Source organism: Rattus norvegicus, chromosome 2, assembly GCF_021556685.1.
Source record: "Rattus norvegicus strain SHRSP/BbbUtx chromosome 2, alternate assembly SHRSP_T2T, whole genome shotgun sequence".
NCBI lineage: Eukaryota > Metazoa > Chordata > Mammalia > Rodentia > Muridae > Rattus > Rattus norvegicus.
Window position 1 is genome coordinate 33,486,457 of NC_141535.1, and position 20,105 is coordinate 33,506,561.

A 20,105-nucleotide genomic window follows, 5' to 3' on the forward strand; every position below is an offset into this window, starting at 1 on the left:
CCGGCGGGCTGCGGAGCTCTGGCCAGGAAGCAAGCACAGCATAGGTGCTACCTGGCCTTCCCATTTTAGAGCATTTGCTCTACTTATGCCTGCACCCAAGGCAGACAGTGCACAGTAGGTAATGTTAAAGGATAAGAAAGACAAGATGAAATCCAACATTTTTAATTTCGATATAAATTATGTAAATACTTTCCAGAAGTATCTAAAATATTTCACTGTACAACATACCAAAACGGTACCCGAGATGCTAGATGCAAACTGTGAATAAGGCACAAAGTTTATTTATACTCATAATTGCATCCTAAAAGGTTTTATAAATCAAATTTACAACGCCCCATAAAGTCTGTATGTTCTGGATTATTCCTTCACATTCTCTGATATTTAGCACAACATCCATACATTCTTCACACCGTGACCTCTCCTTAAACCATACACAAGACTAAATAAATACTGAGCACTGAGTACTTGAGACCTGCTTTACTTCAAGATGACAGGCGGCAGCTGCCGTGATGATTACTATCAGGAACTGAGCAATTAACAAAGCTGGTCCTTCAGAGACCTGTGAATGCTGCTCAAGTACCACTGAATAGACTTAAACCGATGACTCTCACGCAGCAGTCTGATTGGCGGGCTGTTCTCTATGTCTCATCGCTGTCATAGTCCTCTATTACTATGTCTTCCTCTTCCTCCTCCTCCTCTTCCAGGTCCACTTTGGAGGAAAAGGGCCGAGGCTGGCTGGCAGGCAGATCGCTCCCACTGTTCTGACTCAAAGGGAGAGACCAGGTTTCTGGGTCAGCAGTCTGGGCGGGCTGGCCCTGAGCCTCCTGAGCAGGCTGTCCTCCACTGTGCAGCAATTCATCCCCGCTGTCAGGGTCTATGAGCCCGAGCTCTCGGTCAGTCAGGGCCTCCATTTTCAACCTGTCAGATCACAGTGAAGACATGAACGGGAACAAACATGAGACTCCTTTAAATTATAACCCGAGTGGTCTTTCCACTCACAAACACACCACAAACACAAGGCGAGTGACCACCCGGGAGGAAGCCCTTTCTGCTTACAAAAATGTCACTGTGTTCAACAGAGTTCCTACAGACTAACAACAGACGTCCAACTCAGAGAAACTAAAGCTCACACCTTCAATCCCACACTCAGGAGGCAATAGTAGGCACTGGACCTCTGAGTTCAGGCCAGCCAAAACTACATAAAGGGTCTGTCTCCAAAAAGAAACTAAACCAATGAGCTTCATGCAGGTGTGCTGGTACAGCCTGTCATAATAACACTTGGGAGGCTAGGATGCTAAACATATTGAGCAGACATTTCAGTGAGAGTTTTTAGATGATCAGCTTACCTCCCAAAGTTTCGCTTCAAAGGAAGTCTTCCAATATCTTGGATAAAAGAAATCTGAGCTGAAAAGACAGTTTAAGTTTTAAATGACATCATTTAAAATGTATTTTTAATTAACAAATTTAAACTATATATTTATGGTGTACAGGACATTTTTAAGTGTGTATGTATACCTTATATAGTAGCTAGACCAAGCTATTTAACATGTATTACACTACCTAATTTTTTTGGGTGAGAACATTTGAAATACACTCTTGGGTCAGTCACCGAGATGACTCAGTGGGGGAAAGGTGCCGGCCACCAAGCCTGATAAACAGAGTTCAATACCCAGAACCCTAGACAGGAGAGAGTGGACTTCACTTAGCTTATCTCTTCTGTCTAACGTTTTATGTCCTCTGACTTAACACCTCAGTTTCTTTACTTCATCTCTGGTAACTAAAAATCTATTGTCTATGCATTTGACTTTCCTTTTCCTCATACAGAGAGATTATGTAGCATTTTTCTCTTTGTACCTGGGCTTATTTCATTTAATTTAATGTCTTTAACCATCATTAATCCTTAGGGGAAAGCAAACAACCTAGAGAGCACCCTACACAGCTAAGAGAACTGTTATTTTAGCAAGGCAAGCTTCAAAAAATGAAGACTCACATATGCCCCACAAATTCCACTTGGGAGTATAAAAAAAGGGGCAAAAGGAAAAAAAAAAGCTAGTAGTGTCTGCGTTCCTTTCCACCTTTAATCCCAGCACCTGAGAGGCAGAGGCAGGAGAATCTCTGTGAGTTTGAGGACAGCTTGGTCTGGTCTACAGAGGATAGCTGAGAGCTAGGACTACACAGAAAATCCTGTATCCAAAATACAAAAGGACCAAAAAAGAAAAAGAAAACGAAAGAAAGCAAGAAAAGTCTGTGGGCTGGTGAGGTAAATAGACGTGCCTGCCCACTGGGTCCCCCATGGTAGAAGGAGAGAGCCAACTCCAGAAAGTTGTCCCTCATATCTCAGAAACACTAAATAAAATAAAATATAATTGTACCTGGGTGTGGTAGTGCACACCTTTAATTCCCACAGCCCAGGAGGCAGAGGTAGGCAGATCTCTGAGTTCAAGGGCAGCCTGGTGTGTACAGAGTTCCAGGACAGCCAGGGGTACTCAGAGAAACCCTGCCTCAAAAAACAAAAAGAAACTGGGAAAAACTTTTTTTTTTCCGAGCTGGGGACTGAACCCAGGGCCTTGCGCTTGCTAGGTAAGCGCTCTACCACTGAGCTAAATCCCCAACCCCTGGAAAAAACTTTTAAAAAGCATTTTTGAATTCTCATGTTTATGACAACCGCATTTATTGATGATGTAAGCTGAGTCCCCCGTGTCATTAGCACGAGTGCACGAGTGCACCATGCATACAAACAGAAGGATGGACACACATACTGAATAAGCGCACATGTAAGTAGGACTGGGGAGAAAGTCAGCTGATAATGTGCTTTGCAAGAGTGAGAACCTGAGTTCAATCCCAACAATTTAGATTTTCAAAAAGGCACATGTCCTGTCATGTGCTGGAATCCTAGCCCTGGGGAAGTAGAGGCAGGTGGGTCCCAATTCAGAGCTAGTAAGAGACCCGACTAAAAGAATGGTGGACAGTATCTGAGGAACATTACTGAGGTTGCCTTCTGACTTCTACATGCATGTGTACACATGGACACATACAAGTACATATGTGTATATTGATTACATAAGCAAATATGTTTAGGAAAACAGTAAGCAATTTCATGGAGAGTCATCTGGGGTTGAGTTCAGTGGTATAGCACTGGCCTAGCTTGTACAAGGAAGGCCCTAAATTTTGGTTTTCCAAGTGTCTCTGTATAACGACCCTGTCCTAGACCTTACACTGTAGACCAGGGTGGCCTTGTACTTATAGAAGTCTATCTGCCTGTTTCCCAAGTACTGAGCTGAAAGGTATACACTACCATGCTTGGCTGGAAGGCCCGGAATTTGACTCCAAGCATTTTTAAAGAAAGCTAGCAAGTATGACCTCCTCAAAACAATAGCCACCATAACAAAAGGAGGTACAGACGTGGAAAGGAAAAGAACAGCATAAACTCTGTAGGCAGAAGCTAAACGTTCTGATGAACTTGTCTACACAAACAAATCACTCCAGGTTTCTTTTCAAGACAAGAGCTTAGAAATGACACTCGGAGGCCATGGAGATGGCTCAGTGTTAAGAATGCTTGCAACAGCATTGGATTCAAATTGGTTCCCCAGCAACCACATCGGCCAACTCGCAAGCACCTGTCAGTGCAGCTCTAAAGGCTCCACTCCAGCACCCTTCTGCCTTCTGCTTGCATTTGCACCCATGTGCACATACACACAATAAAAAGAATAAGAAGACATAAAAACACAGCTGAAAGCATATCAACTAGTCAAATTGGAACAATCTGAGATCAAAATTAATGATAGAAAGGAGCAACAAGTGAAGAAGCAAGACTCCAGTCTTTATCAATACCGACCGAACATGAAAACAGAGGAGAGCAAAACTACTCTGTACAGTACAATTCACAGACAAAAACCTAGAAGGGGCTGGAGACATGGCTCAGCAGTTAAGAGCACTGACTGCTCCTCCAGAGGTCCTGAGTTCAATTCCCAGCAACCACATGGTGGCTTACAACCATCTGTAATGGGATCTGATGCCCTCTTCTGCTGTGTCTGAGGATAGCTACAGTGTAAATAAATAAATACATCTTAAAAAAAAAAAGAAAGAAAGAAAGCAGAAGGAAGGAAATCCAACTGTCCCCTCTATAGATTAAACACATGCTAACAGGCAGGCAGCAAGTGCAGTGCAGGAAGGGAAACCTGTTACCTTTGTTTCGCATTGGAATGGTCAGAAGAGCAAGATAAGGCAAGAGCTGAGTCTGCAGACACACAGCGGGTAGGCAGAAGTCACAGAAGAGTGCTTTCGCTGCCAGGCAATTTTCCCGATACTGTAGACAAAAAAAGAGAAGAGAAGATTCAAAAGATGGTGATAAGCATATGCACGGCATGACGGTACACGTTAATCCCAGCACTCAGGAGGCAGAGACAGGTAGATCTTTGTAAGTTTGAGACTAGCCTGGTCTACATAGCAAGTTCTGGGCCAGCTACAGTGAAATTCTGTTTGAAACAAATGGCAATGTAAGTATTTAAGTTCATTAATTCTTTGGGTCTGGTCAATTTTAGTATGTGATATTTTTATTTATTCATAAGTTTTTAAATAATAAAGTTTATGAAATAAAAAATTTTTAAAAAACCAAACACCCAAGTCAAGCAAAAAAAAAAAAAAAGGTCATGATTTCATAGTTTATTATGCTACAAAGTCTGTAAATTGATGTACCATAAAGACACTTTAAAATGTAACCAGGCTGGCCTCCAACTTACAGTCTTCTTGATTCCACCCTTTGAGTATATGAATATATTTAAAATGTTGCTCTAGGGCTGAATCCAATCCCTGAGACCCACATGGTGGGAGGAGACTCTCAGTTTGTCTTTTGATCTCTCTATGTTCCTCTCCCCAGCACACACATGCACAAATAAACTTTTTTTATATATAATTAAACATAACTTTTTAAAATCCTAACAATATTATGTTACACTGGCTGCAGCCTCACACATCTGCATCTGCCACATGTTTTCACAGTATGGACTCCTTGCTAATGTGTGACCTGTACAGTTGGACTTGCTGGTAAGAACACCATGATGCTATTACACAAACACTCGTAAGGCCTCAGGCTGTGTCTCTGTCCACGTTGTGCTGCATTATGCACACAGCTCCATTGTGACTGACTGACTGCTGCAGCCACAGGTAGTGCACATGCCTCAAGCTCGAGGCCTCTACTCAAACTGTACCCTCAGGTTTAATACTTTATCTAATTCTAGGTTCTCACATAGGATCTCCTCATGTACCTCAGGCTGGCCTCAAAGTAGTTGAGGTAACTATTTTGCCTCAACTTCTCTGAACAGTGCTAAGATAACAGAAATAAGCTATCACACTGAACACTATGTTATTTCTGTGTTTTTGTTTTTGCTTTGAGAAAGGTCTCTCTATGTATCTCTCTCTGGCTGTCTCAGAATTCACTATGTAACCCAGGCTGGCCTTGAACTCACATAGGTGTTCAAGCTTCTGCTACCTGAGCTCTGGGATTGAAGGCACGCATGAGCCACTACACCTAGAAAAATCATGGGTGTAGGAGCCAGCTTATAGCAGTGCACTATATACTTTTCTCTCTAGTTGTTAAAGGATAATACACTTAGCAAGCTAGTACAGGGCAGGAGGACCAGAAGTTGTTTAGGAACACCCAGGACAAGACTTAATTAAAACCGAATAAAGAGAAGCCCAGCTTGAGACAGAATACATATATGCTGAAGTTAGTATGCAGAGTCTCACTGTGTAGTTAGCCCAGGTGGACTTGAACTCACAATCCTCATACCTTAGCCAACAATGCTGAGATTAGAGCTCATCTCAATTATACTATAGATTATAGCTTAGCTCAATCCCCCCTATACTAACCATTTAATTCTCTCAGGTAATTTCAGGAATAATACTCAGAGACCACCCACCCACAACCATCAATCAGGTAGCGCAAGTGCATATTGCTGTAATCCTATCCCCCTGCCTCCACATCGCGAACCTCGTATGCCATCAATCACCTATGCTATTAAAATAAAGTAACTCAACATCATCATAAGCCATTGCAACGTTACCTTTTTCTGTATTAGAAACCATTGGGGCTTATGTAAGGGTCGAAAGCTGGATCCCCCTCCTTGGCAATGAGCGAATCTCCGAGATGTATTGGAATGCATCACACCTCTTGCAGCTATAGATGTACTATAGTCCCTGAGTGAAGAGCGCGTCTAGCAAATGAGACAAGACGTAAAGCATTTATGAAGACTGTTGTTAGTACCCACACATACATTTAAGAACTGCGTATATATATATGTATATATATGTACATATATATATATATATATATATATATATATATATATATATAGTGCGTATTTATTTTCTAACATCATCAAAGGCTGCTATAAAATTATTTAAAACAAACTCAACTGAGACATAGGGATCAAATGCATTGGATGACTTTCTGAATAGGGTCTTTGGTGGAGTTGGTAAAGTCTCTGGTAGGGTTGAGAGAAACATTTTTTAGGGCAACCAAAAATAATAAATTACTATTTTTGTCTTGCTGCTTTTTAAGACAAGGTCTCCTCTAAGTAGGCCAGGCTAGTCTTCACCTTGATACCTCCTGCCTTACCCTCCTGAGTACCAGAATTACAAGCAGGTACCATTATGCCCAACCTAAATTAAGATTATCTAAACTAACAGCAACTTTTTTTTTCTTAAAGATTTATTCATTTATTATATATAAGTACACCGTAGCTATCTTCAGATACACCAGAAGAGGGCATCGGATCTCTTTACAGATGGTTGTGAGCCACCATGTGGTTGCTGGGAATTGAACTCAGGACCTCTGGAAAAGTAGTCGGGTGCTCTTTACCGCTGAGCCATCTCTCCAGCCCCACTAACAGCAACTTTATTAAGTGTGACCATATTATTATGGCTTTAGTAAAATGGTTTTTATTCATGTATGTTTGCAATTATTTTCCCATTTTCCACCCAAAACTAGCATATAATATATAAGAGATTAGGCAAATATAGCAAAGTAGAAAAAGTAAATAAAGGTTAAAGGTCCGTGGGTTCTCAACCTACTGCTTTACAACTTACGTACAGATTTAAAATTTCCAAAATAAAAAAGCAATTATGCTTTCACATGCTATAACTTTAAGGTGATTGCTATGCCTGTTACTAAGTTGATCGCTATGCAACGTGTCCATGAATCTGACACCTCACTGCATATCCGCTATGTGAGAACATGCGGTAATTAAAAAGGGGTTTGTCAAAAACTGAATGAAGGGCCATGCGATGGTGATGCATGACTTTAATTCTAGCACTCAGGAAGCAGAGGAAGGCAGATCTCTGAGTTAAGGCCAGCCCAGTCTACAGAGTGAGTTCCAGGATAGCCAGGGCTACACAGAGGAACCCTGTCTCAGAAAAAGAAAGAAAACAAAAACAAAAAAACCCAGCAATAACTAAGAGAAGGAAACTGAGTAACTATAAATATTTTTATTAACTTTAATTATTATGTTGTTTTGTTTTGCTTTCTGGCTGTCCTGGAACTCATTCTGTAGGTCAGGCTGGCCTCACAGAGCTCCACCTGCCTCTGCTTCCCAAGCGCTGGGATTAAAGGTGTGTGCCACCACTGCCGGGCTTTTAACTTTAATTATGATTGCTAACAACATATTTATAACCAGAAAAATATTAGTATACCAGAGCAGTGCGGTCCCGCTGAACTTCCTGCAATGATGGAAATGTCATACAGATGAGCTATATACAGGTACTAGCCACACAAGGCTACCAAGTGCTGCAAAGCAGGTGTGTCACTTAGAAACTGCATTTAAATTAAGTAGCTGCTGTACTGGTCACAATAGTATTAAGAAATCATGAAAAATATTTAAGAAATTTTGGCACAGGCTCATTGGCACAACTGTTGTTTAAGATACTAGGGGGTGGGGGTGGTAAAAGGATCACTTGAGTCCTAGAGTTCAAGACCAACCTGAGTAACATAGCCACCTTTTAGGCTTAAGAACTTAAAAGGGAGGGGCTGGGGATTTAGCTCAGTGGTAGAGCGCTTACCTAGGAAGCGCAAGGCCCTCGGTTCGGTCCCCAGCTCCGAAAAAAGAACCAAAAAAAAAAAAAAAAAAAAAAAAAAAAAAAGGATGGGGAAACAGCTCAGCAGGAGAGAGGCACTTGTCAAGTGAGCTTAATAACCTGAGTTTGACCCCTGGAATCCACACAAAGGTGGAAAGAGCTCATCAACTGCACAGAGTTGTCCTTTGACATCCACCTGCTGCCATGTTAATTAGAAGGAAATTAAGAACCCATCACTGGTTCTGGTCCAGGGGAATTAAGCGCAGAGCGTTGTGTGTCCTAAGCACGTACTTGAACACTGGGTCACACAGCCAGCCAATGCATATTTTACAGTAATTTCAAAAACCAAAGTCTGTTTTAATTTTCAAGGACTGACAAGTTTTCTAAGTACTGGGCTGGAGAAAAGGCTCTGCACTTAAGGACACTGCTGCTTTTCCTCCAGAGGGCCCAGAAGTGTCTATAACTCCAGTTATGCACACTATACGCACATATACACATGCAGACACACCAATATATAATAAAAAAATCTTTTAAAAATGTCTTGAGTATATGTTAATTTTAAAATTAGAAAATATAAGCTGGAGGTATGGCTCAGTGGCTGTGAGCATGTGCTGCGCATGCAGAAGAACCAGGTTTGACTCCTAACATCCAACACCGTCTTCTGACCTTCTGCTGTGACACGCACACAGTCATGCACATTAAACAAACAAACACATAAGGTTAGAAGAGAACATCAGACAGAATTAGCGCTCTATATCATCCAAAAGAATCAGATACCCTGAGACTTTACTATAAACACTGGCTTGAATGATTGGATTTAGGACAGTAAATGAGAAGAGTCACAAAATATGTGAAATAGGGTAAAGCCCAACATTTTCCTGAGGAAATACAAACATATAAAAATACTTAAGTCAAATGGTCTTACATTCCAGTCACCACCGAGGATATCTGCAAAACTCAGAAACTCACTGGCTCTCACAAGGTCATCTACGTCGGTGAAGAAATCTATGTAGTTTTGGTGAAGGTACAAATTAAAAAATTCTCCTGGCATGTGTGACATTTCTACTATTTCCTATAAAAAGAGGTACACATAAATTGTGCTGCAAATGCAGGGAGCAGATGTTTACACACAGAGACAATACATATGCAGCAAAGTCCAAAGCATTAGGAAATTACCTCGGGCTGAACAAGCAAAGTATCCCGGTCATGCTCTGACAAGTGAGCCGGCAGGCGAGGCGAGGCGAGCTCTGTTAAAGGTGCTCCTGTAAGACAGTACCTGCGTCACCAGTCACTATACTTACAGCGCTTTCAATACTTCAGGTATAGTAATATCAAAATATAAAGAAGCTATTAAAAATTGAAAACCAAAACATCAAAACAAGTGAGTTTAACTACTTTACTACCAAGGACAAGATTCAGAATTCTGACTTTTGGATCATGTCTTTTCTAAATTTAAAGTCTGACACGTCTCAGACTACTTCCCACTTCACCTGTCAGTTTGGGCTGTCCTCTCCCTTTGCCTTGCTCAGTCTAGAAGGTGCACTTCTGTCTGGGAAGAGGCTGTTCTACCTGCAGAGGCAGGAAAGCTGCCCACAGTGTAGATCAGAAGTGATGGAAGACAGGATGAGGTGAGAATGGACACTGAGGCTGGAGGTGAGCTGTCCAAGAGGCAGATGAGCATCTCCAGCACCACCTAGGTGGCCACCTCGCTTTCCTTACATGGCATTTCTATTTTGAAATCCTGAGTCTTTCTGATAGAATCATATTGATATTTACTATATAAAGAACAGTTGCCTGGGATTTACTGGATGGAGGGAAAGTTTTGGAGAGTATGGGTAGAAAGGCAGTTGGAACAAGCAACACAGAAGGATGAGCACAGTGGACATCTGTGGTTATCAGGACAGCATCTTGGTGAAGAGGAGCAAAGGAAACTGAAGGCATTTGGCACCCTAGGACCCAGTGTTTGCAGCTGAGCATTGTAATAGCTCTCAACTCTTACTACTCAAAGTCTACAGCAGGGGTTCTCAGCCTTTCAACTGCTGCGACCCTTTAATACAGTGCCTCAGGTTATGGTGATCCCAACCATAAAATTATTTCATTGCTACTTCATAACTGTAATTTTGCTACAGTTACAAATCATAATGTAAATATCTGATATACAGGATATCTGATATGGGCCTGTGAAAGGGTTGCTCCACCCCTAAAGAGGTCACAAGCCATGGGTTGACAACTGCTGGTCTAACTGAACTGATATCTTTAGGAAACTATGATTTATACACGTGATTATGGCTTACAGTAGTGGTTTTATGCTTTTTTAAAAAATAAGATCAATTTATTTCTTTTTATTTATATGAGTACACTGTAGCTGTCTTCAGAGACACCAGAAGAGGGCATCAGATCTCATTATAGATGGTTGTGAGCCACCATGTGTTTGTTGGGAATTGAACTCAGGACCTCCGGAAGAGCAACCAGTGCTCTTAACCGCTGAGCCATCTCTCCAGCCCATGGTTTTATGTTTAATCCAGTTAGAAATGTTCCAACTGGATTATAGGTAAAAACACTCTCCTGCTACATTTTAGCACTGGCGATGTGGCATCTGGTCTCTTAGCTCCTTCTTATAACAAAACAAAATACAAGGCATTTCAAAACACATAGAATCTTGTTTCTGTAGAAAAAGTTAAACATCAAAGATAAAATTGCAGAAAAGTTCCTTACTTTTACAGTACAGAATTTTCCCCAAAGCTCTGAAGAGAAAAAGAGAGACATCTTTTCCACCAATAGCTTGAATCTCCTGATTTTCCAAAGTACTATTATGTTTCCTTTTCTGCTTTGCTTTTGAAATCGAAGCATCTGATTTCAATGACATCTTTTTCTTCTTTGACCATGAACTGTTCTCTCCTAAATAATATTAAAAAAAAAAAAAACAACAAAACTTTCAAATACTTATACTAAATATTCCAACCAAAACTTTTTCCTGACAAGCATTAACTTAATGTGGCCTTAGTGAAGGATGCTCTCTGTCGCTAACTACTGTAATAAAATGTCACTGGGCAGTGGTGGTGCACGCCTTTAATCCTAGCATTCAGAAAGCAAAGGCAGGCACATCACTCACTGAGTTAGAGGCCAGCCTGGTCTACAGAATGAGTGTCAAGACAGCCAGGGCTACACAGAGAAAAACAATCAAAAACATAATAAAATGTCATTATTTAAAATTGTTTTAGAAGCTAGAGAAATGGCTCAGCAGTTAAGATCACTGGCTGCTCTTCCAGAGAATCCAGGTTTGATTACTGGCCTTCTCAGGGCAGCTCACCAACATGTAACTCTAGATCCAGGAAATATGATGCCCTATTCTGGCATCTGTGGGGACATGTGGTACACAGACATATATGCAGGCAAAACCACCCATATACATGAAATATGAATTTTAAAAACACTAAAAAGTAGGGTAAACTGTGTAATAATCTCCAACACTATAAAAGTAGGATCCCATGGCATCACAAATTTCCAGACATAATAACACAGTAATGTCATCACCGCGTTCATAACAGTTATGTGCAAGGTTCTGGTTTTGATGGATGCCACACAATAACTACTTTTATCCTCACAGAAATTCTATGGATGTAGGAGACAACTATTACAGGTAAAGAACTGAGACGGGCCAGGGAGAGAGCTCAGGAGGTAAAGTGCCAGAGAAGCAAACCTCACCACCTGAATTTGATTCCAGGCACCCACATGGAAAGAGAGAACCCTTCTTTTTTTTTTTTTTTTTTTTTTTTTTTGGTTCTTTTTTTCGGAGCTGGGGACCGAACCCAGGGCCTTGCGCTTCCTAGGTAAGCGCTCTACCACTGAGCTAAATCCCCAGCCAAGAGAGAACCCTTCAAATTGTCCACGGATGTCCACTCACACATCATGGTATGGATGTGCCAACATATATACACATACAATAAATAAGAGTAATGAAAACAAAGTAAGTGATTTTCATAATTATTCTTATAAATCCTGGTGAACATTATTTTCCTCTCCTCTTAAACTTTCTGAGTTCAGAACAATAATGTGTTAACGGATCAGGACTCCCTTTAGATTTCCTAATACCTGTACCGAATCTAAGCGCTTCTGTATCTGAACAGACCAGCAGCACAGACTGCTTTAGTTGTGTTAGGACACCATTTCTTTTATGGTTCACACATACACACACACACACACTAATAGACTTAGTACGACTGTGAGTAAGAACACTGGGATTTCAGATGGATTGAGTGATCAATAGATAACTTTTTTCCTCAAGGTCAGTTCTTCAATGTAAACAATGATTATGCTTACTGGTAAGTACTATGCAGTATTGCTTTACTATGTCATGTGTGGATCCTTTTTGTATCTAATGGAGGAAATAAATTTATTAAACATACAAATTATTAAAAAGTTCAAAAGTAAATATAATTAGGTACAATACTTTAAAACTTATTAAGTCATTTATACAGATCCTACTATGTACGAAGCATCCTAATAAAAAATCTATACCTATCATCTCATCAATCCTTAACACAACTCATGTAAAAGGCAAGAAGATAAAAGCGCAGAAAGATATCATCTTTCACATATGCAAGCTAAACTCTCCTTAGCCAACGTTATAAATACTTAAGAAAACTAAAGTACCAAACCTGACTCTGTGTGTGTGTGTGTGTGTGTGTGTGTGTGTGTGTGTGTGTGAGAGAGAGAGAGAGAGAGAGAGAGAGAGAGAGAGAGAGAGAGAGAAGGGGGTGCCACAGTCAGCATGTGAAGGTGTGCTATAACCACCTGTAGCTCCAGTTCCAATTCTGGGCTCCACGGGCACTTGCATTTAAAGCACACATACCCACAGAGAGAGACATACACATAATTAAATAACCTATTCTGTAGGGTTGGTCAGGCTGGGGATTGAGGCAAAAAAGAAAAAGAAAAAAAAATTACAGGGTAAAACCAACCCAGAAAGTAGTCTAGACCTATTACCATATATACAAACACAGATAGACAGACAGACAGACACACACACACAGATGTCAAAGATGATTTGTTTCTCAGGATGGCTAGCAGAAGATTTTATTTACTTATTTTCTTTATTTTTGACACAGGGTCTCTCTACATATCCCTGGCTGTCTTGGAACTTTCAAGGTAGACTATCCTGGCCTTGAACTCAGAGATCCACTGCCTATGCCTTTTGAGTCCTAGAACTACAGGCAAGTGCCACCTGATCTTATCAGTACTTAGTGAAATGCAAAATTTATAAGTTATGAATTGTTTTACTTCTAGAATATTCTATAATAGGATAGAATATTCTATTTCAGACAGTGTTAACTGCAAACAGTTAAACTATAGATTAGGAAGGACCACCTCATGTCTAGTTTGGGCTGACAACAGACAGTTCAGTGGCAAATACCTGTCCACCAAATGGAAGACCCTGGCCTTGATCCCTTGGCATTCCATGAAAAAGATTAATTTGATTATTTTATGACTGCTTAAGAGACAGTCACCCGGGCTGGAGAGATGGCTCAGCGGTTAAGAGCACCCGACTACTATTCCAGAGGTCCTGAGTTCAATTCCCAGCAACCACATGGTGGCTCACAACCATCTGTAAAGAGATCTGATGCCCTCTTCTGGTGTATCTGAAGACAGCTACAGTGTACTTATATATAATAAATGAATAAATCTTAAACAAAAAAAAAAAAAAAGAGAGAGACAGTCACCCATCAATGTCCTATAAATGTGTCTTCTCTAGTTAGTTACCTTTTTTTTTTTTTTTCCGGAGCTGGGGACCGAACCCAGGGCCTTGTGTTTGCTAGGCAAGCGCTCTACCACTGAGCTAAATCCCCAAACCCGTTAGTTACCTTTTGAAGAAGAAAACTGCAGGCTGTTTATTGCACTTCTGATATCACCAGAACATCCTTGACAGAGCAACTCCAAAGAAGCTTTATTAGGAACAGTAATTTTTTCTCCATTCTAAAGGATGAAAGTAAATTTTAGAAAACTGTTTTGTTAAAACACAAATACAAACACACAAACTAAAACCCATTTTGAGAACTTAGTAACATGGCTATAAGTCACCAGCTTGTGGGAAGCTGGGAAAAAGAATCCTAAATTCTAACCTAGGGTTACCTAGGGAGATCTTTTATCAAAAACAAACGACAACAACAACAACACCAAAAAAAAAAAAAAAAAAAAAAACAAAAACAAAAACAAAAAAAAAAACCCTGAGTATTAAACACCTGTCTGTCTATGAATGATGTGTCAACATCTTAGCATAAGATACAATTCTAAGAGAATTAAATAGCATTTACCTAATTATAGTAGCTGAAATTTTAAATTTCTATTTTCTTTCTTATTCTATATAAATGCATATATACATGTTTAAGACCAATGTTTACATTGTAAGATATGTATGTAAGTTCACATATATTATATAATGCATATTCCATCAACTTAGCATAGTATTTGTACTGTGAAACACATTATCTGCACTATCTCTTTATAAAGTTCTTAGTTCACGACAGAATATATTCAGGTTGACTCTTTAGTCTATCCCACATCAGATATCATAACAACTAATTACCACAGAAAAAACAGAACTATAGTATAATCCTTCCATTTACATATTTACTTTATTATTAATCAAAGGTGCTCCAAAAATTTTTTCTAAGTATTATTTCTTTAATTTGATATGTATGTATGCACGTCTGTGCCTAGTGCTCTCAGCAGTCATCAGAAGACAGCATCAGATCCTTTGAAACTGGAGCTGCAAACAGTTGTGAGCTCTGAAGGTGCTGGGAACAGATCCAGGTCCTCTGAAATAGCAGGCAGTGCTCTTAAAACACTGAGACAGTCTTCAGTCCTCAGAAATTCCTTATAAAAATTATCTTCCCAAATCAAATGTTGTCATACGAGTGACATATAGTGAGTCCCTTTCCAGACATTTTGTCTGCATGTATCTGTAAACATATTTGACATCTCTAATCTCTGAATGCAAACATTCAGAGTTAATATTTTTAAGGTAGAATAACAATATTTGCTCTCTGTAAGTTTAGTTTCCAACCTAACACTGTCTAAGATAAGTTTTATAGCTTTAAATCTTTAAATCTTTTAAAAGGTTATTTATTGAGGGGCTGGTACTATGGGTCAGTATGTAAAGAGACTTGCTGCTGAGCCTGACGACCTCAGTTCTACCCCAGGACCCACATGGTGGGAGAAGAGTTAGCTCCTGTAAGTTGTCCTCTGATCTCCATGTGTCCTGTGGCACACCCACACTCTTCATACGCAAAGATACATGAAAACAAAATCGACAAAAATGTAATAACACTTGAAATAGTGTTATTGATATCCTTAACAAATATTTTCCCCAATAAGAAAAAATTACATTAATGTCATAGTTTTTGTATATAACTTTAGCTTTTTGGCAGGGCTGGGGACTAAAACCAGACCCTTTCACAAACTAGGCAAAGGTTCTCTCTCCCTCTCTCTCTCTCTCTCTCTCTCTCTCTCACACACACACACACACACACACACACACACACACACACACACACACACACACACACACAGACAGACAGACAGAGAAAGAGAGAGAACACTAAGACGTATACTTCTATAGCAGTAGAGTAGTAGAGTGTCCTCTGAAATGTAATCCATCAAACTATTTCCCAAGTGACATGCTATATAAATTGTGCTCTCCATAGCTACAAATTAAGTCATAAATTAGACTCACCTTACTAGCTTCTATAGTCACAATTCGATTAAGAAATTTCATCATAATTGTTGGTGCCACAGGGTTGAAACTGTAAGAACAAAAGATGCTTAAATGATTAATTTAAAAATAGTCTGTGGGGGTTAGATAGATGGCTCAGTGGTTAAGAACACTGACTGTTCTTCCGGAGGTCCTGAGTTCAATTCCCAGCAACCACATGGTGGCTCACAACCAACTGTAATGGGATCTGATGCCCTCTTCTGGTGTGTCTGAAGACAGCTACAGCATATGAATATATGAAAGGAAAGGTCCTCCTCCAAAATCTGGGGAGCATGGCCTCAAAAAACAAACAAACAAACAAACAAACAAACAAACAGTCTGTGAATATTAAAAGCAAATTTCTTAGTTGGGCAGAGGTGGTGCATGCCTTTAATTCTAGCACTATGGAGGCAGAGGCAGATGATCTGTGAGTTCAAGGCCAACCTGGTTTATAGCATGAGTTTCAGGACAGCCAGGGCTACAGAGAAACACAACCAAAATAAACAAACAAAAATTTCTTACCTAATATTTGAAACAGAACACTCTTCTTGAATGTTTTTGGGAAAGAGTAACCGATGATTACTATCTCCACTGACACTGTCAGAGACTATAAATACAAGAGGACACCGGCCGATGTGCACATACTTCCTAAAAGAACAAAATAATGTTGAAATTGAAGCAATTTAGTATGCTCATGCTAGGCAAATACTCTACAGTTAACCCCCACCCCTAATGTAGGGTTTGAGGACACTGGGCTTCACTGACACCTACCTTAGAATTTCGTGTAAAGCATTAGCATCTCGATAAAATTGGTTAGGTAGATCCTATAGAACATATAGGACAAATATTAGCTCAGTGATATTTTGTTGCATATTTAAACATATTATTTGTCAAGGAAAACACTATTTATCCAATGTATCTTGATCAGAATTTCCAGAGAAATTAAAGGAACTGAATTAACATCCCACAGACTTCCTCTGCTTTTCCATATAGATGGCACTGCAGTTGAAAACTATGCTCACATACAGCTACTCTACTTTATCTATGCTATTGTACCTACGTTCACTGAAAGAGCCTTCAGGTCTCTATGAAAAGACTACTATTAATGCATCTCACAATTGTTTGCATACAGCTCTAGCAAGATCTGAGAAGTCCTTACCTCAACCAGAATTATCTTCTTATCTGTTGTCAGGGCATCTCCAAGCATCTGCAATTTGTTGTACTTGGTGGCTCTTAACAGAAAGTCATTGAAGACTGCTATCTGAGATTGGTATGGAATGACAGAGAAGTTTGACTCTGGAAGGAAACATTCATCACTTCATTATTTCAAATTGTATTACATTAATATTATACATATAGACAAATTAGCTTTATTATACAACTTGCAAAACTGAAAAATATCTTGAAATTATTTGAAGTGGTTTTAATAGAAAATATCATTTCAAAGACTAGTATCTTAATGGATAATAGTAACTTTTCTATACCTATGAAAGTAACATGTAGTTAATTTACTTGGGAGGCAGAGGCAGGTGAGTTTGGGCCAGCCTGGTCTATGAAGCAAGTTCCAGGGGAAAAAAAGTAGCTGTTGGGCTGGAGTGATGGCTCAGCAGTTAAGAGCACTGCTGCTGCTCTTTGAGAGGACCTAAAAATAAAGATAACAATAAAACCCATTCTTAAGAAAAAGGAAAAAGCTACTAATTGCTTTGGTCACAGAACACAGAGCTACCAAATAGGAAACAACATATATGTTTCCTTCCTGCTGGCTAGCTTGCGCAATAAGCAGGGTGCTGTGGGAGAGCTATCAAGTCTTACTCAGTTACGGACCCTATGGGCTATTACCACTTAGGCAGAAAGTATTCAGTAGTGTAACAGTGGTGAGTCTGCTGTAGGGGCTCTAACTGCTTCATAGTTGGATCTGTGGTCTACTGCACAGAAAATACAAGTAATTCAAAGTGTGACTTACTTATTACAATAATACAAAGCAATATAAACCTAGCTAAAAGCTCATTGCTGGGGAAAGTCATAGACCACAGTGGAGAAGCCACTGCTCTGTTTTGCTAAAGGGCTATATGTCCATTAAATCCTATTCTAAATAATTATGCTTATACCCACAGATTAGTATAGCCACCAGCTTGTTGGAGAAGCCTTCAGTATACAGTGGAATATAGAGTCTCATAACTGGCTAAAGTAATTAAAAGGGATTCTTGAATGTGCAGCTATAAAAGGAACATTCTTATCACCCCTCCAAGGCTCAGGGAATATCGTGGAAATGGAAGGAAGGAATGGAGGTGGAACGCTATCTTCAGATTAGGAGATCGCTACTGAATTTTTTTTTTTTAAATTTAAGATTTTATTTATTTTATATGAGTACACTGTAGCTGTCTTCATGCACACCAGAAGAGGGCATCAGATCCCATTACAGCAAGCATAGGAGTTTGGCCACTCCCAGTTTAGAAACTCACATCATCAGTAAAGAATGAAGGCTAAGGAGTTGGGGATTTAGCTCAGTGGTAGAGCGCTTGCCTAGGAAGCGCAAGGCCCTGAGTTCGGTCCCCAGCTCCGAGAAAAAAAAAAAAAAAAAAAAAAAAAAAAAAAAAAAAAAAGAATGAAGGCTAAGATGACAGTGTTAAAATATGTAAGCCTGGGGCTGGAGAGATGGCTCAGTGGTTAAGAGCACTGACCGCTCTTCCAGAGATCCTGAGTTCAAATCCCAGCAACCACATGGTGGCTCACAACCATCTGTAATGAGATCTGATGCCCTCTTCTTGTGTATCTGAAGACAGCTACAGTGTACTTATATAATTAATAAATAAATAAATAAATAAATCTTACTATAAAAAATATATATGCCTATGAGTAAAGCTATAGTGTAAAAGTTTGAACTTGTTACTATCATTTTTTAATGTTTAAAGCTCCCTCCAAATTCCAAAGACTCTTTGCCTATGTTTCTGATTTGTTCTTGGTTTGTTTGTTTGTCTGTTTGTTTTGGGGGGTGTTAATATTTGAGACATGTAGCTATGTAGCTGCCCTGAACAATCTAGACTAGTCTGCCCTAGAACTCAGAAACCTGTCTCCTAAGTGCTACGATAAAGTCATGCCACCATGTTCTGAAGTGATTTTATTCTAACAAGTATTTAATTGTAAATAAATTGTAAGCTATTTGAGGTAAGGCTTGATTTACACTGAAACTTAAGACCTTATAGTGTAAACTCCCATCAATAATGAAACCTGAGATCCTGCTAATCTACTCTGGGGCCACAGGCCTATCATCCTGGTACTTGGGAGGTGGAAACAGAAGGATCCGGAGTTTGGGACAACACTAAGTACGTAAGTCTCAAAACAGCAAATGCTGGGTGGATGAGATGGCTCAGAGGGTAAAGGTACTGACTTTTATCCCGAGAACCTACAGTGGAAGGGGAGAACTGACTTTCACATGTAAGCATGGCATGTCCATGTTGTGCATATACATGTGTACATACATACACATAGACACATAATCAATCAATAAATAAATTTAAAAAAAAGAAAAATCAGCTTCTACCTTTAAAAAAAAAAAGGGGGGTTGGGGATTTAGCTCAGTGGTAGAGCGTTTGTCTAGCAAGCACAAGGCCCTGAGTTCGGTCCCCAGCTCCGGGGGGGGGGGGGGGGGGGGAAGAGTTCAAATTTGACTTTCTAGGAATCCCATTGTCCTATCTGGATGTCTGTCCCTTTCTTGTCAAACTGACAGCTTGGGAGAAAATGTGTTCTTACTGTCTGACCCGGAAGTGCCATCAAGTAAAGCTTTCTGTGTGTGTGTCCACCAGCATCTTCAAAGCAAGCCTTACCTGAATTAAATAACTCCTTGTAATCATCTTTTTGGAAGTCTTGTAAAATGGGATTAACCCATTCTTGTACTTGAATCCCAAGCTCCTTTGACAGTATTTTTATAGTAGTTGTCTTTCCACATCCTGGAGGACCTGTTATTAATAAAATAGACCCACCCTAAAACCAAATACAAACATTAATTAAAAACAATTACTACAATGGTACACAATTTTCAAATTTTTCTTAGTTCTTATTATCTCATAAAGGTCTATTAAATATCTTATATAAATTTCAAAACTAAACCTTGTAATTGAGAGGATTGTTTTCTTCTGAAAATTCCTCAAGTCCTATATTATATATTTCTCAAAGACAACTTAATAACTAAATTAAAACAATTAAACTTTAGCTAAACAAAAGGCACAGGATTTGAAACAAAATTCTTAGAAGTTAGATTATCCTAACATTGACATACCTCACACTG

At 39.6% G+C, this 20,105-nt stretch overlaps 1 protein-coding gene across 3 annotated transcripts in view; it reads right to left on the reverse strand.

The window, feature by feature from the left end:
• Positions 1-146: 146 nt before the first annotated feature.
• Positions 147-20,105, reverse strand: part of Rad17 (RAD17 checkpoint clamp loader component) — a 30,452-nt gene continuing 10,493 nt past the window's right edge. For 2 of the 3 annotated variants that reach the window (XM_087621658.1, NM_001024778.1), the window contains 13 exon segments: positions 19,645-19,801; positions 16,980-17,116; positions 16,592-16,644; positions 16,343-16,468; positions 15,803-15,872; positions 13,932-14,043; positions 10,786-10,968; positions 9,247-9,332; positions 8,996-9,142; positions 6,063-6,212; positions 4,186-4,306; positions 1,347-1,404; positions 147-918 (listed from right to left, as the gene is read on the reverse strand). In XM_087621658.1, coding sequence (XP_087477784.1) covers positions 639-918; positions 1,347-1,404; positions 4,186-4,306; positions 6,063-6,212; positions 8,996-9,142; positions 9,247-9,332; positions 10,786-10,968; positions 13,932-14,043; positions 15,803-15,872; positions 16,343-16,468; positions 16,592-16,644; positions 16,980-17,116; positions 19,645-19,801 — 1,680 coding nt within the window. In that variant the 3' untranslated portion in view covers positions 147-638. 3 annotated transcript variants of the gene reach the window in all.